Raw genomic sequence first — 20340 nt, 5'->3', positions numbered from 1 at the left:
TTTGGATCCAAACCTTAACTAAGGAGTAAAATACTCCCACTTTAAAATCTTACCTGGAGCACTGTTTATACTGGCATTTAGTGAATTTCCGAAGGTGAAACATTATTTTATTCAATGGAGGAAGCCTGGATTGGAACCTGGATTTTTCTCGTTCCAAGTACGCAATTCCACTACTTGGCTGCACCTGCCCTCTTTGCTCTCGTTCAATCCGTTTGCTTTAATGTTGCACATTATACTTGTGTCCCACATTTGACAATGTTGTCCAGGAGGGGAATCCCAAGTGTGGAATCTACATGTTCTGGAGCCAAAGTTTAGCCACAAAACCACATTCTTCCTCTCTTGGTCAGTCTCTTTGATTTATTAGCACCCGGGGCGGTGAACGCATCCAATCAGGTTGTTTGGATCATGTGCTGAACTGACTAATCCGAGCCTGCGTTCCAAGAAACCCAATTGCTGCTTCTCCCTCCCAACCACCCCCCCCTCCCCAACACTCCCTCCCCTCAGTGTCCCTCATGGCCACCATGGAAATGGAAGAGAGGCTCCCTATGGAGCCCCTCCTTCCTGAACCATGGCAGCCATTTTAAAGTATTTTATTTCAATGAACGGGACGTCACGAGGCATCCTGTTCATTGACACAAAATACATTGGTCATAGAACCCCGGGTTTCCGGATTGCAAACCTGGGGTACTAATGGCCATAACCACACGTTCCACATGCTGGAACGGGTGGTAACGGCACCGGTCCCGCGTTAAAGGCTCTTGCTACACTCGGGTCTATTAACTCAGGACCCGACCCGTTCCCTCCCGTTCCAGCCCATGGAACAGGTGGTTATGGCTTAAATAAAGCACTTTATCTTTCAAGAACTCCAACAATTATCAGATAAGCAAATAGGAGGACAGTAAGATAGGACAGTAAGATGTTGTTTTGCCAAAGTTGACACATTTCCTGTAGGCGATGAAGCCAGGGTTAGTATTCATAACATCACGTTGTAAAGTCTCTAAATTATCCACGAGACCCCTACATTTCCCCAAGCCTTCTTTTCCCATCTTCAATTCCCTCTAACCCTGCTCTCTTTTATTTAGACATATGCACGTGGCTGGTTAATTGGGGACTAGATGGGTGTGCCTATAAAGTGTTTAAAATACATGCATATATGTGGTAGGAGGGTATGTTCCGGGGGTGGTGGTTCTAGGGAGTGGTGCTTTGTCTTTGTGGGCAAAGGGTTTATTCAGGGTTTAAACTGTGTGGGGGTAAATTAATGGAGTGGGAAACCTTGGTGGTTTGGGTTAGGGGATGTCCATGTGGAGCTGTTGGAGGGTGGGGGATGTGCCAGTGAGGGGGATGAGGAGGAGGTAGTTCAGAGCTCTGTGTGCGTGGTTATTGGGGGCAGGTTTAGTGTAGGGGGTTAAATGGTTGGAATGGGGCAATTTGCTTGTAGGGCATTTGGATTGCTAGTATATCCAACTCAACCCAATGTCCGAGCTGTCTATTAGCCTGGGTAATCTTGTGTGCTTAAAATTGCTAATCCTCTGCCTGCTTTCATTAGTAAACCACTGACAATCCTTATAATTCACTACATTGTCAGCTGTATTGTTAAAACACCTGATGGTCGGTATTACTACAACAAGGGCAATCGTGCACATTCCTTGCCTGACGGGTTTACCCTGCTTAGGAGATCCCTGACTCGTCGAATCCTGAAAACAATCGACCATAATTCCCGAATTGAAAGTGGCCAACGTTATTAGGGGCACTGATTTCTTTCTAGGTGGGCAAGTGGTGCAGAAGGGTTTTGTGGAGCGGCCGAAAAGGAGCTCAAACCTGCTTGAATAGGCAATTGCAAGGATGCAGCAGAGTTAGGTGTATGGGGACCCAGTGTATTAAAAAGGGAAGAAAAGTCAGCTGTGTAGGGGCACCTTGAGCTGCATCGGAAAAATGGGTTTGGTTAAAAGGCATTTTAAACCGTAGTTTTGGGAAATGCAAAATGGGAGTGAATTTGCACGTTGGGGGTTTGGTGAGTGAGAGGTCAGGTCAGACACATTGATACTTGCCTACTGGGCACAATTGCACATTCTGATCGAGGACTTTTGCTCATCTATTTGGACATTCTTATGCCGTTTAATGTCATTGTTACTCTTTAGGGGGCAGTAATGTTCTTATTGATGGTTATGAAGTAAAACCTGTGTGTATTCAGAGTGCTAAAACTTTAATGAAAAATCATATCTTTAGGATTGTGTGCTCATCATATACATTAGATTCTCTCTCACGTCCTGTTTGATTGGATTGATAATTTCATGGCAGGATCGAAATTAAGATTGGATAAGCAGGAGCTAAAAGTAGCTCTCGTTTATTGTGATGAATCTGCGATGATTTCCCTTCAAGCCCCCCCCCCCGAATGTCCTCCCCCACCCCCACCAAGAAAGCTGGCCTGAGACTCTTCTCATGTGGCCAGGCAAAGGCGGGAGTTACCTGATCCTGTCCCTGGAGGTTTTTTGCAGGTGGATCAAATGGTGGGTGTGGGGGGAGGAGGTCAGGAGGAATGGGAATACCCCTTTTATACCTTTCCCAGAGACCCTACTATCCTAATGGCTTATTGTAAAATTGATGCTGTGAGAAAAGATGATTTGAACATTGGGATCTTCAAGTCCCATAAGGCCCACAGTACTGGAACGAAGAAGAGGGCTGCAGAGGCTTGAGACTGCAAGTTGCAGCCTTAAAGTGTTAATGACCCACACCTGAGGGAGACTGGAAGGCATAAAAGGCCCCTCTGGTGCAGGCCATAGAGAGCAGTCGCAGGAGGTGGAGTGATCTTTGTACCGTCCTCTCACAACAGCTCAGCCCCACAGTGGGGGAATCGCAGCCTTCTTACCCCGAGTGTAATCAACAGAAAATACACCAAAGGAAGGTGTTACAATGCATGTGTCAAAGTCTGATCTCATCAGGAACTTGGTTTGGTAACAATCATTACGTGGACCATTGAACAGGGCACACTTTTTTTTAGCATACACAAATATATTGTTTTATCAATTTCCACAAAACATTACATATAATGGGTAAAACCATAATATGATGCACTGATGTATCCAGAGATCATACAATATGAAACCACAGTATATCAGTACACTGAATTTCAATAAACATGGATGTTTAAATCGCACTCTTTCTCATTGTGCAAATAAAGTGATCTTTATACAGTCACGTTGCAGTGGAAGCAGAAGCTGGAGGAGAGCAGAGACGCTGGGACCACCGTTGTGTGGCGAACGGATGCTGGTCCTGAGAGGCTCTCTTCCTTCTGAGACCTTGATTGCAGAGGTTGCACAGCAGGAAACGTTGGGTATGACAACTTTCCCCAGAAGACCATAGCTGCAGCGGTCATGTGGCGTGAAGCATGAAGTTTAAAAGCTTCCTCATAGTAAGTTAGGCTCGTGTGGCAGGCGAACACCGGAGATCCTTTGGAGCGAGGAGCACTCCTTTTCCGACTGGCATGGGGTGCGGAAAACCAAGAGAAGCAGTTTGCCGGGCCATGCAGAGCAGCAGAAGACCTGGAGGCAGTGGAAGGCAAGCGGACGCGCAAGCCACACCAAGTGAGCTATAGTGGTGTATTGTGACACCGGAGCACCCCGTGCTCGCTTGCAGGTCAAGTTTAGGTGCATTACACACACAACTGATCTATAAAGAAAGTGAAGTGGCAAAACAAATAGTATTTTGAATACCGACCTTATGTAAAGCAGAAAAATTATCATTTTGGAAACCAAGGTGACACAGAGGAGAAAGTGGCAGAATAAGAACCTTCCAAGCTGACTAGAAAGGTGTGATTGTGGGTCAGAATAATTGCCAGCAACAAGATAGGGCAATACTACGAGTAACCAATACTAACAACTATTGCCAAAGCCAAAAGAGAGTAAGTCAGGTTGAAAAGAACCAACATTGCCAAAGGCAAGAGGGGGCAGTCAAGAATCCATGTTTTAGTTAATCCTACTGCCAGTGTGTAAAAGAAGGTATATGAGGAACTAGTCTAAACCCACATTGCCAAAGCCAAAAAAGTGCAAGAGTGAGAGAAAAACTTCATCAGCATTTGGTTAATACAGGAGTGGGGAAACAAGAGTGGCAAAAAAGCTGCCCTTCCGACAGAAGATATTCAGGAGGAGTGAAGAATAACCGGAATTGAATAGGGCAAACACAAGGGTGTAACAAACAGCACCAATGTGTTTCTTGTCTTCCCAATATAAGTAGTCAAACTTGACATCGTGAAAAAACAAAAGACATTGCTAAATTGTTTGAAGCTAACGTTTACCAGAGAAGTACTTGTATTAGTAGTGTTATCCGTTCTGGCAGGAGAATGCAGCAAGGCACTGGCAGGAGAGTGCACCAAGGCAAATAAACTTGTTGTGAGTGGCATACCTGGCATGTGAGTGGACCACGTGTAAGTCATTGAAGTACTGTGGTGTGGTTAAAAGTATTGACAAAGTGGTGGCAGAACCGCTATTGTATTTTTGTGAATAGTTGCAGAATCATCCTGACAAAGACATTTACGTTCCTAAATAACTGGGGAAATATTCTTGTTTTATGAGCAGTTGTATTGAGCTCTTTATCACAAGTGAAAACCTGTTGAACATTGTGAACTGTTGGCAGAGATGAAGTTGGAACAAAAAGAAATCTACTGGAACTTTGGTTCAAGACAGGATGTCCTTATCCTTTTGGAACTGTTGAATACGATCCTGTTGCAATCTGGGGAAGAGGAACTCGCCCAGGTTATAAGGAGAAACAGCTAATTGGTTGTGAACATAACTTTTATTTCTGTTATATTGGAACTGCCATATGTTGCCTTGTTAAGCTTGTTATATGTGAGGGGCAGAAACCTTTTGTTGGAGTGTTTCCTGTAGTTTATTTTGATAGGCAGGGAAATCCTTGTAAGGGTAGGGATATGAGGCGTTTATCCAACCTTTTGAGTAATAAAATGGCATCTTTTCAAAAACCTTCATAAAGTTGTCTGCCTCACATTTCTGACCCCCCACAGTATCCATCATTAACCAGTGACCAGGAGCTACCACAGGGGGGGGGGGGGCGAGGAGCTGGTACATCACATTCCACAAAACTAACTTTCACATTATAGGCACAAATATAATTGTATCCATTATTAATGACCCCATATGCTTTACGTGTTGTATAGATGTATTCATGTATTTTTACAGATTGTCCCAAACACACACAGTTAAATTCACATAGGTGTGTTTGTTCGGCATCCGTTGACATGGGGAGCCAAAAGTAGCTCCTGATAGCTGTTGGTTTCAAGGTGACAAGACTCTTCTAGGCTGCAAGCAGGAGCTAAATGGCTCCAAGCTCCCCTCAATTTGAAAACCTGCATGGATTACATGCAACACTGATTGCTAAATGCTGGAATACACGCGTTTCCCACAAAGGCTGACAATATTGTCTTTTAATGCGTGCTTGTTCTCAGGGCCTGAGCTGATGGGTAAGCCATCTGTAATAATCTTCTAATTGAACCAGATATGCTTCCAAGCATGCTTTAGAAATCACTATAATGCTACAGAGGGATAACAAGATTTTATTGCAAGTGTTTGGAATCCTTATACAGCATACCTTCCTGTCCCTGAGGACTGTCACTGCGCTGCATCTGGTAATGCAGAATTTAATTCTTGTACTTCAGCCTCCAAAATTTGTATGGCCTTCATGGGTTTTCAACTTTTCTTTTGTGACTAGCAGGGACTTCTACTGAAGCCCCATATCACTGGAACCCTTAATTGGTGTTCTGCCCTCCATATTCCATATGGCTACAAGGGGAGGCATGCTTTTTAAGAACCCCATATTGGTCAAAGGATGATTCTAGCACCCTAAAAGTGTGTTATGGAGTAGAACGGTGGAGTTGTGATTTAGTTTTAACCACTCCAGAATTTACGACATTAGCAGCTCAATGCACCTGTATGGTTGCTATTGGGTTCTCATTTATTTGTTAAGCTTTACTCCCAGCCATTCATTTTTTAGTCATAGCTTTGTCTGTGTGGACCACATGAAACTGCCAGTGTGTGTGTTTTAAACTAGTCTAGACTGGTTCAAACTCCTCCAGATATCCAAGCCTGCATCCGGTGTGGGAGTGCCTCTGTATTTGGCTCTTTGTAGGCCTAGAGTGATTGGCTGCCAAAACGTGTGCTTCCTGTAGTGTTTGGTAGGCTAGCTGATACAAGCCCCTGGGTGAAGGAGACCCTGTGCATTCTTCAGATCCGTTCCTGCTTCTTACTTGAAGACTGCTCAGAGATGAGCTGCTTTGACCATACTGCCCTAGCCATGACTCCTATCTGCAGTGCACCATGTTCATCCTTGTTTTGTGGGATTGCATCCATGGCTCTTCCTTTGCTTTTTGCTGTCCACCTTGCAGGTTGGACTGACGGGCCATGCAGGACTATTCCTCTCCTGCAGTTGCAGGACCGCTGGTAACATCCATCTGGTTCAAGCACTTAAGGTAGGAGGTAGCCCAAAAAAAGAAACAACAAAATGGCTGGCGGCGTGTCGCAGATTGGGAGCAGACGCGCTGTAGACAGAAATGTTTCCAGCTCGTCCGCTCCCGATGAGGAGCAAAAAAATAGCTATTTGGAGGGAAGGGGATAGGGGGAAGGGAAATCTGGACTGGCAGTGGTGGGGGGGGACACTTACCTCATTCCCTGGCGGGGGAAGATGGCGGCTGTGAAGCATCTCGGATCAGGGGGGATTAGAGTCTGGTAATTCCCCCCCCTCCGCCGTTCCGAGCCTCCTCATTGGCTGAGAGGCCACCCCTCCCGCCAGATGCAATTAAATAAAGCAGTGTATATATATTTTAAAAATATGATATATTTTATCGTGTGTTCGCACTAACTGTACCAGCTCATATCCTCCTAAGAGTGGAGCCCGACTGCTCTGCTGTGTTTCCCATTCAGTGTTTTGGTCTAACTTCAGCCTGGAGGAGAAACTCTGAATTCTCCTCAAACAAAAAATGAAGCCAATGAATGAGAGTTTTGGGAAACGTCGGATGGATGGATGGATGATGATGATGATGATATAGGACAGCATCAATTCTAAAAATAAATCCTACAGAGCAAGAAGTCATTCAAAATATTGCTATGGGGTTTATGCGGCAACACCTGTCCTGCATCTGTCTACATATTAAGTTCATTTTTAGTGGGCCTTTTCCAACTCCCTAGTTCAGAAGGTGAATGCTCCTGTCTGTACACACCTGTCCTCCTCATAGTACTTACATGGCCTTTATTCTTCTTTAAGACTGTTCCTACTACTGCGTGCCTTTGGCGGAGTGAGCGTAGCTGAATTCTCATCTCTACTGAGCCCTGGTGAGCGTCGGAAAACGTTGAAGGAATTTGAACAAGAGAAGATTCAGATGTGAGTGACAATGCAGCGCAGACCAGCTCTAAATGTTGGAAGAGTTTGAGAGTGGACCATATCAAGCGCTTTAGTTCATTGGAATTGTGAATTGCATCTGAGGGATGCACGGAGCTAACAAGTGGGTCACTGACCCTGGTCTCTGAATTGAGCAGCCACTGGATCTGAAGAAAGTTAAGATACACCGTTGGAATAGAAAGGGTCTTGTGCAGCTGGTAGAGGAGTAATGAAGTAGGCTGTGGTTGAAAATACATAGAGCAGACTGACTGACAGTCTGACAATGTGGGTTTTGGGGGATGTTGGTAATGGAGGATGCCGCAGAGGTAAGAAAGGAGGGATTACACAAGCCTGTTACAAGTGGTTTCAAATAAATTGAGTGGTGTTGGATATACATCAAGGAAGCATGAAAGAAGAGAGTTATAGTACAAAGATTGGAGGAGCTATCCCAAGGTTACGGGAATGCAGTGTATAGCTTAGAACATTGATACCACAATAAAATATTCAGTTTGCACACTGGTAAAGAAGGCTGGTATAGACAAACAAGGAAAGTACAAAAAGAGGTCCGATTATACCAATGGAAATGTTATAAAAGCAAAAAGAGGCGTAGTGTGTAAGCCGGGGTAAATCCAAAGGGGAAACCTGTGAACTGTGATGTGACTAGTGATGTGATCTTTAAAGGAGAAGGAGAAGTTTGAGTAGTCCCACTGGTAGGACGATGACATGTGAGTGCAGTGCTTAGTGCAATGCTTCATTCCACTTTGTTTTCTACCCCAAGTTTGATCAGCACAGATGCCACCTCTCGTGGGATTGACATCAAAGGAGTCAGGTGTGTGATCAACTACGATGCCCCTCAGTTTATCCGGGTGTACATCCACAGGTGAGGTGTCTATGTACTCCTTTTTTTTCATTTTGTTCCTCTGACTGTCCTGCTCGTCTCTGCTCTCTTCTTGTTCTTGTGCTGTTCATCTTCACCGTAGCTGTCTCTCAACTCTTATGTCTTTATTTTGCTTTTACCCAGATTCTCACTTGATTGTTTCCATTTCTCATTTACTCTACCCATTTGCATTTCCCCCTCAAAGTGCTCACCTCTGGTGAGGGAGAAAATGCTAGGTAGTGCAGAGGAATATCTGGCTTTCCTTTACTGTGATGTTCTTTATTTGATACAGAGTTGGAAGGACAGCACGAGCGGGCAAATCTGGCTTAGCATTCACTATGCTCCTGAACGTACAGGTATGTATTTGAGTGTTGTGTTGCATGAAAATCAAATTCACTCATCCTCTGTCCTACGCACAGTACACCCTCGGAAAACACTTTTTCCATGAATCACGCTCAACATCCATCAAATGGGCGTCATTTCTTTGAGCTCCCAAGACCTGTAGTGAGCATGAATTTGCTGGCACGCCTCTCAGCATGTGCCTTGCAGATGCTTCTTTATGCATCATTGTCACATTGCTCAATCCCTACTCCTAGAAGTAATATGTGAGTATGAATAAAAAGAGGAGATAAATGTGCTGTAAGCACCATCATCCATGCCTTTGAATACAAACCAGATCTGTATAGCCCCCACCATTTCCCTACAATCAATAGCTGAGTAGCCTCACTGCCTGGATCCAGGAACTTCCAAGAGTTCCAAGTGGCTTTCATTTAATGACAGAACATGGAGACATACAGTGAGCGTGTGGCCTTGCTGCTGTAAAAGGACTCGAGAACGTTCAGAGCTGAGGGAGTTCATGGTCAGCGATGTATGAAAACAAGGGAATTTGCATGGGTAGCTTGTTGCCCTTCCAATGCTGGATACATATGTAATCTTTGTTATAATCAAACATAGAGGGATTTGGAGACATTGACTCTGTAGAAATCAATTGTGAGGCTGTAGATCAAGCCATGTTTATGTGCACAAACGAAGGCACCATCACTCCCATTGGCAGTGATTTAAGTCATTTATTAACATTCTATTGCACTGCATACTGCACTCAAGGATCTCATGTATGTCTGAAGATGTGGTCATTTTTGGGATGTGGTGGTGTACACCGCAAACGTAATTAAAGCGGTCTACCCAGATTATCCTATGTTGATCTAGCACCCTGTATCTCAGTGGGCGAGAGGCACTTTGTCAGACGTGCATTGCTAGAGAAGCTCTAGCCATTGCCTACAGCGACACAACCAAAGGAAAAAACACAAATATTTTAAATGAAGGGATTCAGAGGCGGTGCTCTTTTTTCTTAATTAAAACTTGAATGAGGGCAGCAGTGAAAAAAGTATCCCTGTGATGGGGACCGGCCTGATATTTGAAGACATACATTTTGTTTGCATGTGTCCTGCTGGAATGTTGCCATCAGAACCGGCCCTCTGCACATTTTGAGATGCCACCCTATTTTGGTGAACAGGGAAATAAATACACTAATGCCTAGTCAATCTACCCAAGGTAGTGTGACTGAGCAATGGGGCTTAGACTTCAGAGAGTCGAACAGTTTCTGTTAAACACACGTAAAACGCTCTGCACAGTACATGCTGGGCAGAATGTATACAAATATGTATTTAGTCCTTGGACAACTCCTCTCACATGTAAGTATTACATTAAACATACACTTATATAATATGGATATTCATCTTTGGTGTGCTCTGGGTACAGAGCACCAACTCTTTCTAACATATCAATATTAGAACATTGTAATGTAGCATAGCAAGTGAAGAAAGAACAAGGCAAGTAATCACCAATTTTGAGAAGTAATATGTAAGGAAGGAAAGTCTTTCCCTTGCTAAAGGAAATGGGGCCTAGTGCCCTTCGAGTCACAGATCCCAGTAGAGGGGTTTAGAGGAGGCTAGGAATCTTTACGGTAGGCTAAACTAGTGGTGGCAATGTGATGGCCAGTCTGGAAAAAATGGCAGGTCGACCTTTGTTGCGGAAACATTTGGTCCTGCAAATCCCCTCTTTGTGTTGGAAGCTACAACTGCATTGGGAGCTGTCTTGTTTCACATGTTGAAGGTCTGCAGAGTCCCAGGTCTGAACACTGGATGTCGACCGATGCAGTGATGTAGCCCATGAGCAAGCTGGTCTACCCACAGGATGTTTCCGGGCCATCTATGAAGACTTCTAATTGTAGGATATTGAAGCAGGGGTTGAAACCAGTAGTTTCCAGAGGTCCATGGGTCGAAGCACAGATTAAGGACTTCTAGAGATCGGCAAAGGAGCTGGGCTTCTCTGGGATGGTTGAAGAAGACGATGCAGTTTAGCTGCAACTGCAAGTTCTGGGTCGTAGGCGAGATGCTCCTCTTCATCAGGATCTTGACTCCAACAACGATCTGATGAATGGCTGCAGAAGTACTACTATTATCTTGGATTTGAGCTGGAATCTTCCCCCCAGCTCACCAGTGGGAAAGATATGCACCATTCAAATTGGCAGGTGCTGTCAAATGATGGACAGCCTCCATCCACTACTTGCAACAAACACACTTTGGCCAAGATGTGAATTGGGACCAGATGGTCCCATCCACCACATCCGGCCACAAACACATATTGCTTCTTTGCCTGGGTAAGGGCTTACCATATTTCACAAATCCAGCCCTGAGAGGGAAGGAAGAAGGCAAAATACAAGATGGCCAAAGGTCAGGCAAAAATTCTCGTGGCGCGGCCACTTGAGTATATGGCACTCAAAAAGGCATTAAGTACTAAAATAAAAAAGTAATGCGCAAGAATATTACAAAACTCAGTAGGGAAATCTTTGCTGCTACCATTCGGTCTTCGAGACATCATACAAGTAACCACAAAGTAATACAGGCACAAAGAAACCCTGTCACACCTCACTGTAAGGTGAAGAGTGCCGTGTAAAACAGACATGGAATTTTATAATGGGGTTCTCCTGCACTTATAGCCGTAGAGACTGATCAGTGTTGTGTAAGGAATTCATGGTGGCAACAGTAAAGATAGACACAAGTGATCACAGTTCAAGGGTGTTTATTAAACTGTATATGCTTGATGGAAAAACGCCTAATCTAAATCTAAGGTGGGAGCAAGCTACGACCATCAAATAATAATAAGGCAGCCCTAGTGGCGTTTTGTCAAATGAAAGGGCCTTCGCGAAGAAAAACCTATTGCCAATACTTAAGCTAAATACAAAGATTGTGGGATAGGGTTCACAAGAAAGAAAGAAAGAAGTGTTGACAAATAATACGTCTGGATGCAGTAGTCTGGGTCTCCCATGCCCATGTTTTGAGCACGGGCGAAGGTGGGATTCCGGCGCACAGCACATGCTCGAGCTTTCCCAGCATGAGCCAACAGTTCCACTCTCGGCATCAGGGCCTTCGGGGTTAAGTTTCTTTTCTACAAAACAAGTCTCTTGCCTCCGAGGACCTGATGTATCCAAACTAATAAACAAAGAGTTCCTTTCCATATGCTTGCTGGGTGATGATTTCTCGCCCCTGGATCCCCTTCTTCCGGGCTTAGATCCACAAAAAATGTGCTTACAATATCGGGATCTTCAGTGTTTAAATCTCTTACTTCTGAGGGCCTGATATATTCAAAATTACCAACACAAGTTCTTTTCTGATTGTATTTAGAGGGTCTACCTCTTCTGGGCTTAGACCCCTCTCGGAGGTCAGCCTTCCACCGTCGGGTTCACTATGGCTTCAAAACACAATCTCATCTATGAGATTCACAAATCTTAATGTCTTTTTGAACAGTTAACTGTGAACATCCCTCTGCCGGGTTCACTCTCGTCAACACTCTATACACTGGGACTTCAGACTCTGCCCCCTTTTCATCGGCATCCCTCCGTCGGGTTCACTCTTGCCAACTTTTGTAATTTATTTCAATTTTTTAAATTTTATTGTGCATTTTAGTCAACGTTATGACTATTTTTACACAAAGCATATAGAAAAAAAAACACACCTCATATAGATGAGATAACATACAACAAGAAAATAAAGTCAAACGTTAAAAGGAGAAAAGAGCTGACAAGGAAATATTAATACCGTAAATCAAGAAATAAATAGAAATTAATACAAGAAAACAAGAACACAGCTTACTTCCCTCTTCTCCTTTTCACAATCAGACTATTACCATTCACAAATGCTAAGATCGCATTTCAATTAATTTCAATTCTTTCAGGACAGCTATCACTTCTGCTGTTAAAAATTTTTCATGTCCTGGCTTAACTGTTGCCAGAACAGTTTTGTGTTTAACATTGCACCATCATGCACAAATCTTAATAGTCTCTTCTATCTAATATGCCAAGATCGTTCACATTCAGATAGAAGCTGAACTATGATCTGTTTATACCCCTCTTCACAGAGGTCACAAATATTAGATGGAAAGGAAATTGGGTCTCTAATATGCTTGATTTCCAATGTTAATATCAAGTTTAGCCGAAATCTCAAGAAGTCCATTCTGGTCCTCAGGTTAATCCCTTTCCGCGAATAAGCAGGAACCATTGCTCTTAGCTTATCCAGCTCCGACCAGGACGAGGATATTTTGGATTCTCTCATCTTTGCTATAGTTCTAATCCAGTCCATTCGTTTCAGAGGATCTTTTGCTTTTATTTTGGATGAGAGAGTCAACTGAACATTCAGATAGTTCCAAAATTTTGATACATTTTTCTGATAGCTGCTTTACAAATATGTTGTTGTTCCGTTTCAAAATGAGTGCTAGATCTTCGTACATCTACAATCTCTTTTTAGGAGCCTCTAAAGTGAGCCTATATTGAGTTAACCACTTCCATTCTAAAGTAGCCAACAAGTTCATATTTCACACATGCAATAGGTATTGAGGACGGTAGGGCCAATACATCCTTCCAAAGTTTACCTTCTAGTCTATCCCAGTTGGCCTCAAAGGCCTGCAGGTCTGTTTCCAAGCCATATGTCCGGGACGGAAGCACCTTACCCACATAGTATTTTATTAGGGGCAGGATTGAGAACCGACAGTATTTAGAGTGTATTCCCTTCAATTGAGCTCCCCCTGTTCTTAGTCTGACTTCCACCATGGTCAAAAACAGCCCCTTAGCCGAGTAGACCACAATCTGGGTACCCAGATATATAACTTCCTTAACAATCGGGATGGTCAAGTTTTGTAAGGACCAGCCATAGGATTTAATTTGTTTCTGTGGCTGTTTGAAAATAATCATATTTGATTTATTTGGGTTAATTATCAAGTCAATTGAATTGTGCATATTCGGCCAAGGCATTTAATGGTCTCTGTAAACCGACTTGAGGGTGGTCCATGACCACAATATCATCGGCATAGGCCAGCCAGTTCACTCTATCTCAGCCTATCTTTGGAGCCACCAAACCCTTTCCTGTAAACCACTCTCCCAAATCTGCCATGAACAAAATAAAGAGAAAAGGGGCCAGTAGACAGCCTTGACGAGCCCCCACCTTAGTGCCAACTGGACTAGAAAGTAAGCCCGAATTCCCAAGCCTTACACTCTAAGCCCTGATCCTTGATACAGATGGATCAGAATATTCAATAGACCATCCGGAAGGCCTCATTTCTTTAATTTGCACCATAGTTTAGATCTATTAATGGTGTCAAAAGCTTGAGATAAGTCCACCCAAGCACAAAAAAGAGGTGAGCCAGCCAGTCCACGGGAAGTTACAGTTATACAGCCAAGAGTCAAAATATTTAAAATCGTAGAGATTCCTTTTCTGAAGCCAGTCTGATCCTTAGGGAGAATGTCCTTCAGAATTGCCCAAGCCTCCAACTCCCGCAGGAGTAAACCACTAAAGATTTTTCCATCCGTGTCCAACAAAAAGATAGAGCGATAACTCCCTGCTAAGAGGCGGTCTCCCTTTTTGTAAATTGGGATCACAATTACTCTTCTCCATGAATCGGGAATGGTTTGTGACTCTATTATATTATCAAAAAGGGATTTGAGAAAAAAGACGCCCATAACATAGGGTTCTTCTTCAAAATTGAATTTGAGAGGTCATTTGGGCCAGGTGCTCTCGAGCTTGAGGATTTCCCTATTAGGTGCACAATATCATCCTCCAGGACCCCCAACTGCCACTTGTTTTTTTTTTTTGAAGGAGTGTAACAATCTGAAGAACCGACCTGGGCGTAGATCTTGGTAAAATATTCCACCCAGATCTTTTCCTCTATGCGTGATGTTTGAGCATTCTCCAACCCGGATTGAGCCGAATTCACAATAGTCCAAAAGTTCCTCTAGTTCCTTTTGGACACTGCTTTTAACATTTCTTCCCCATCTCTATGAGAAAGTAGGAACTTATACGATCTCACCTAGTTTTTATACTTGCTATAGTTTGACACTGCACTTTTCTTCATACTTTACACCTCTTCTAATCCTATATGTCTCGGCTCTAAGTGATTTCTTTTTTTTATATATTACAGAATCAAGAGTGTTTGTCTCTTAGGGGGATCTAGCTTTCCCACTATAGGGGTATTAAGGCCCCACAGAAAATTAATATAGTTGTTTGGATGGCGATAATCACTCAGTTGATCTTTAGAGAGGAAGTTTAGCGCCTCTTCCATACTATGAGTTAATGCTTGTCCCCCTTGCTTACATTTTACCACTTTGTTACCCGCCATATTAGTAGTTAAAGCCTGGGTATACCTTGGGGCTCTTTTTCCATTCCTTACAACAAATACAAAATCCAACATTTTATGATCACTCATCAGTTTGAAGGAGTTTCAGTTTTATGCATTTTTCAAACAGATCACTCAAAGCACACACATAATCAATTGTAGAGAACGCAGCCCTCTACCCCAAGTGGGAGTGCATACTGCCTCACCCTTCACATTATAATTCAACATTAACAGATTCCATTCTCTCAAAAAATTCACCCACCTGTGACCATTTTTTGTTATAGCCTTCGTCTGATAAGGAGGCAAATACGAGGGAACGCATTGTGCATTAAACTCGCCCAGAATCAACAGTTGATCTACTGAGAATTGAGTTGAGATTAGCACCAATAAATCCGATAAGGAATGCAAGTATGCTAATAATTCACTAGATGTCGGGTTCCAGTATATTATAACAACCCAGTATAGAATTAGTCTTTGTTCCCTCAGCTTTATTCTGACTGCCAACAAACCTTGGATACTATCAGAGATCAAAGAGCAATCGGAGAACACAGAATCCCTACAGGCCAGTATCAGGCCACCACTTGGTCAGCTCCTAGAATTCTGTATCGCCTTCTGTTCAGATATAGAGAAACCCTCAATCCAAATTTTTTCAATTAGCCAAGTTTCCTGAAATTAGATTAGATCAAAATTGCCAAAAGTAAGCTGTCTTTGTACAACATTGTAAAACGAGTTGGAACCCGTCGTATTCCAAGACAAGTATCTTATTTCCTCTTCAGCTTTTTTTGCAATTCACACTGTGCGGGATTCACTTCCCTTAGCTTTACCTTCATTTGCCGGTCAAAGACTTTCGACTGTATGTAGGATTTTGCTAGACACCCATATGACTACTTTGACCCTCTTCTCGTACCGTTCCCAAGGACTTCTGATAACAGTAGTTTCAACACTAGGGTAATCACCCAGAGTTTCTCAATTTAACACCCACGTAGTGCCCGACTCCTCTGTTGCTGGTTTTCCCCTCTGATATTAACAGTTCTTTGTACTTTCTTCAATTAGCCGCTTGCTACTTTTGTTCAGCACAGTTCGGTTTCTTATCTGCTCTCCCCTCGACTCACCGGCTGTGAACTGCTTGGCTTTTCTTATCTCTGGAGTCAAGGCCAGTACCACAGTGACAAGCGTCTCTCCCTGGCTTGGTTATCGGCGGAGGAAGGCCCTGTGTACTGTTGACATCTGCTGCAACACACGCTGGCTATTCGCGGGTTTAAGATTCCTTCTGTGGAGGTTTCACGGGCCTGGGCCGGAAAGGGCAAGGTTGCTTCTCTCCTTGTTACACTCTCGGTTCGCGCCGTCTTTCTCCTCCTCTTGAACTTCCATGCTGAGTTATCTCTCTCATCTTGTGGTCTGCCTTGCTCGTATTCTCTCGTGCTCCACCTTTTATCTCTGTGGGGAAGGGAAAGGGCTGTCAGCGGTGTGTGATTCTGGTCAGTTGCCCGACTTTGCCTGACCCTTATGGTGGGACATGACGGTTAAACAGCTCTGGTGTTTGTCCGTCATCTTTCGTGGTATGCGAGTGTTCATGTCGGAAAAGGGGGTGGGCTTGAGTGTTTGCGCATCCTACATGGTAGAATGGGGAAAAGGTGTTCTAAGAAGGGGGTTACTGCATCTCACCATTGGCATCCCACTTCCACTCCCTGAGGACCCCCATTCAGGTTATCTCACTGGTCCACCCCCTGGCACTCGATCCAATAGTGATGGGCGTGTCCTGGCCACCTGGACGACAGATCCCCGGGGACTAGTAAGTGAGACACCTTCAGGTTTCTCACATACCCCAAAACAGATGAGCTTAGCAAGGCAAGTGAAGGAGAAATACTTCACATGCTCCCAAAAGTTAGGACCAGTTCAGAACAGCAGCAACATGTTGTATGTCCCTTTTTTTTTTTTTTTGGGTACTCTTTCCCCCCACTCCTCCCACCTCCCGAACCCCCACCCCGCCCCACCCACCTATGTGGACCCTCTAGCACTTACCCACCTTGCCTCTCCCTTCTCCATCTCTCTCTCTGAACTTGAACGTTCCGAAAATTCACAAGGCAGAGTAGGACCGCCTCTGCCTTTTTGCTCATCATAGCTATTTAATAAATAAAATACATGAAATGTCTATGGATAAGTATATTACACTTTATATTTGTAGTAACCTTGTGAATTGGTGTTTTTTTTAAAGAGTTTACAATGTTAATTTCTGGTTATCACTATGACTATATATTTGAGTTCTAATGAGAGCATTGCACTTGCATTACTGAGCTAAGCACATTATCCAAACCTGGATTAAACCTACACATTATTTTCTGAAAGTTTAACATTTCAAGATGGACAGAATAGTACACTCATGTTGCATTCTTTTGAAATACCCCTTTGCCTACTAACTCTCCCAACTAAACAAGATCAGAATCTCATTGTTTTTGCTGAAAGAGAAAGTGGGGAAAAAGAACGACGAGATGATCAAGTCTAGGGACGTACCCTCAACCCAGGGTATCGTAAATAAAATGCAGGACATGCCCACTGTCAGTCTGCACTAGCACCCCCTCCTAGATATCATGAAAGGACAGCTGACATCCATTCTTCGGTGCAGGTCTCTCATCGTAATTATGGAAGAAATCTTACATTTTGAAGCTTGGGTACCATCTGCAAGAACAAACATACCACTTTTGAATGTGGTGTAGGAGGAGATCCCAGTCCACGGGAACTAACTCGTAAACCTAAGGAGCATGTACAGGTGTGGGTGCTTGCTGAAGGTATGCCCATTGTCACTTTGCAAGGAAAGCAAGACAGCTCAACTCAAACAAGGGTGGTCGAGATAAACTCTCAAAACATGGATTGTTCTGGAAACGGTCAGGCAAGTCTTCATGAGCAACAACCTATTTAGAGGGAAACTAACATATACCTGATCCCTGTAAAACAGAAAACGACAGACCCAAGAATGAAAGATTCTGCCCAGCAAACGGATAATCCAGATGCTGCCAGGACCAATTTGTCAAAGGATAACTGAAATGAAGTGAAAAACCAAACCCAAATGTGGATACTATTCACATCTCATATCACTTGCAATTTGATCAGTTGGCTAAACACCGGGATAGGATGCGACTCCCAAAGAAGATGGCAGCAGGTCATATTAAAACCAAAACCTTGTCTGCACAAATGCAGACGGAGGTCCTTTCTGTAGCTGAATATGAGATCCTGGAAGCAAGAAATACGTCCAAACATAAATTGACACCATCCTCCCCTGCGCCTGATCAGACATTGTGCCCAGTTCTTTTGGCCCAAGTATCATAACTCCCGGATCAGGGCCCAGCTGAGAAAAGAACTGAGAAAAGCTCAAAGCTATTGGCTGCACCAAGACTGTGGATTGAGCAATTATCCACAGCATTTGATCGTAGACCACTGAATAGAAATACAATTCTGCAGATTACTAAAGAAATCCCAGATCTGTTGTTATTCTCAATATACAAAATAGATTACATTCACTTTCCTCATGAAGAGCCCACTGACAATAATAGACTCTGAGTAAACGCTCTCATAAAGGTGCACGAGCAATTCCTGGACCTGAGCTATGCTATTTTGACTAATGAGCCCAAATTTCAGAGTATGGTTCAATGGATCAACCAAACTCGGTGTGGAAGAGTAAGGGCGACCCATCGTTGTAGCCTGAGGGGAAAAAAAACTGTCAAAGAACCAAAAACTGTGGGGGAGGTTCAAGTAAATCAGAACTCTGCCTCACTGGATCGTAAAACGCTTAATACCCAGAGGTTTCTAAGCGCAGACATGGGAATCGAACCTTTTTTGCTCCACGTCGTCTTGCTTCCAATGCAACCGTGTTGCCCCATAGCTATCCTCCCGAGACTAAACCAACTGCAGTAACAAATTCTGTACCTTGTTGCCGGAGATCCTCTCCCAGGTTTTCCACAAAACTGGGAGATAGCAATATATCTCTTTAGCTGCCCAGGACCTCCATATTTAAAAGCTGGAACTCCAGGGGCTACAGGAGCTTTACAAATGATATCACGAATACTGATTTACTGGCCAATTATGACCTGATCTTACTACAGGAGACATGGGTGACGTCGGGTCTCAAAGTAGATGGCTTCTCTATAATGGAACAGGATGCAAAAAATTGTAACAGGGGGGCCATGCATCAGGAGGTCTAATAATTGCCCCCCGTAACTGAATTAAGAAACTCTAATTGGTCTCTTAAAGCCATCAAGGCATCCTAGCTGCCAGGCTACATCTTGAAGTGGAAGGGATCTCAATGATTTGGGCAGTATTACATTTGTATTGTAATCCCACGATTTCCAGCTTGGAATCTTTCTTGGAGAGCCTATTGAAAAAATTGGGTGATTTGGTTAACTCTGACAGGTGTTGGCCTAGAACGGGCATGTGCCCTACTAAAGTTCCAAGATTTCAAATGGGACTTGGACAGACTAATACATACGGGGAGCAAAACCAATAAGGCCCATAAGCATGGTTTCGATTTGGATACTTGGCTGCATAGACAAGACCCAAGGAAAAACATCTGCGCCCTGAAATACATCTGCCCTTCTATAATTTAAATTCAGTAGAAAAAGAGGCTTACCTCAACTTATAGAAACCGGGCAAGATCCGATCACCTGCTAAAAGCCCAAAGACGTGGAGAACTTGTGTTGGAAACGTTGGTAATCCAAAAAAGTCGTAATTTCTGGACTTCAGTGAATGAGGACGAAGGTCGGCAACTCTGTTCCCAAAGCAATTTGGTCTCTGAGACCGTTTAGTTCTTGCATTTTAAAGATCTCTATAGGAACCCAGTTGGAGAGGTAAGGCCATGGAACAATTTTTATTTTTTTTAAAATTTATTTTCAATGCAGAAATAGAAAATATCATAATACAAGAACATATTTACAGAAAATGGATATACAAAGTCACAGAAACCCACCCAACCCCTTGTTCACATCTTATTACCTACAAACTCAAAATGAATACATGTAACAAACTCCCTGGAAGTTAGAACTAACGAAAGAAGACTTAATCCTGCTGCTAAAGAAGGCAACCACAGCAGGGCCCAATGATTTGATGAACTTAATTTTCAAATCATAGATCTTTGGTTCCTTGCCATGTTTAAGGCCATGGTACGTTTCCAAAGCTGTCTTCGAGCTGGAGGACAGCGAGCTACCATCCTACTACCCTCCTCAATGCGGACAGTAAACAGTTTGCAGGGCTCTCTGGAACGAATTGGAAAACTGGGCTGAGGAACATGGCATCCTGAATAAAGCACAAATCTGCTTTCGACAGGGTATGTCGACCTCTTTCAATGGCATGATTATTATTTTTCGAGAAAAGGCTTGGACTAAGGACAGCTTACCATTGTACGGGTCTTTGGTAGATCTATCGAAAGCCTT

General features: G+C 43.5%; 1 protein-coding gene across 1 annotated transcript in view; it reads left to right on the top strand.

The window, feature by feature from the left end:
* DDX51 (DEAD-box helicase 51) overlaps positions 1 to 20340 on the top strand; it is a 208591-nt gene that overhangs the window by 141502 nt on the left and 46749 nt on the right. Inside the window, exons 11-13 of the mRNA XM_069619898.1 lie at positions 7267 to 7383; positions 8159 to 8260; positions 8550 to 8613. Of these exons, the coding sequence (XP_069475999.1) occupies positions 7267 to 7383; positions 8159 to 8260; positions 8550 to 8613 (283 nt within the window). The remainder of the gene's footprint in view (positions 1 to 7266; positions 7384 to 8158; positions 8261 to 8549; positions 8614 to 20340) is intronic.

Source organism: Ambystoma mexicanum, chromosome 10 (genome assembly GCF_040938575.1).
Source record: "Ambystoma mexicanum isolate Mex_15411 chromosome 10, UKY_AmexF1_1, whole genome shotgun sequence".
NCBI classification, from domain to species: Eukaryota; Metazoa; Chordata; class Amphibia; order Caudata; family Ambystomatidae; genus Ambystoma; species Ambystoma mexicanum.
This window is presented reverse-complemented; position numbering and strand designations above follow the sequence as displayed.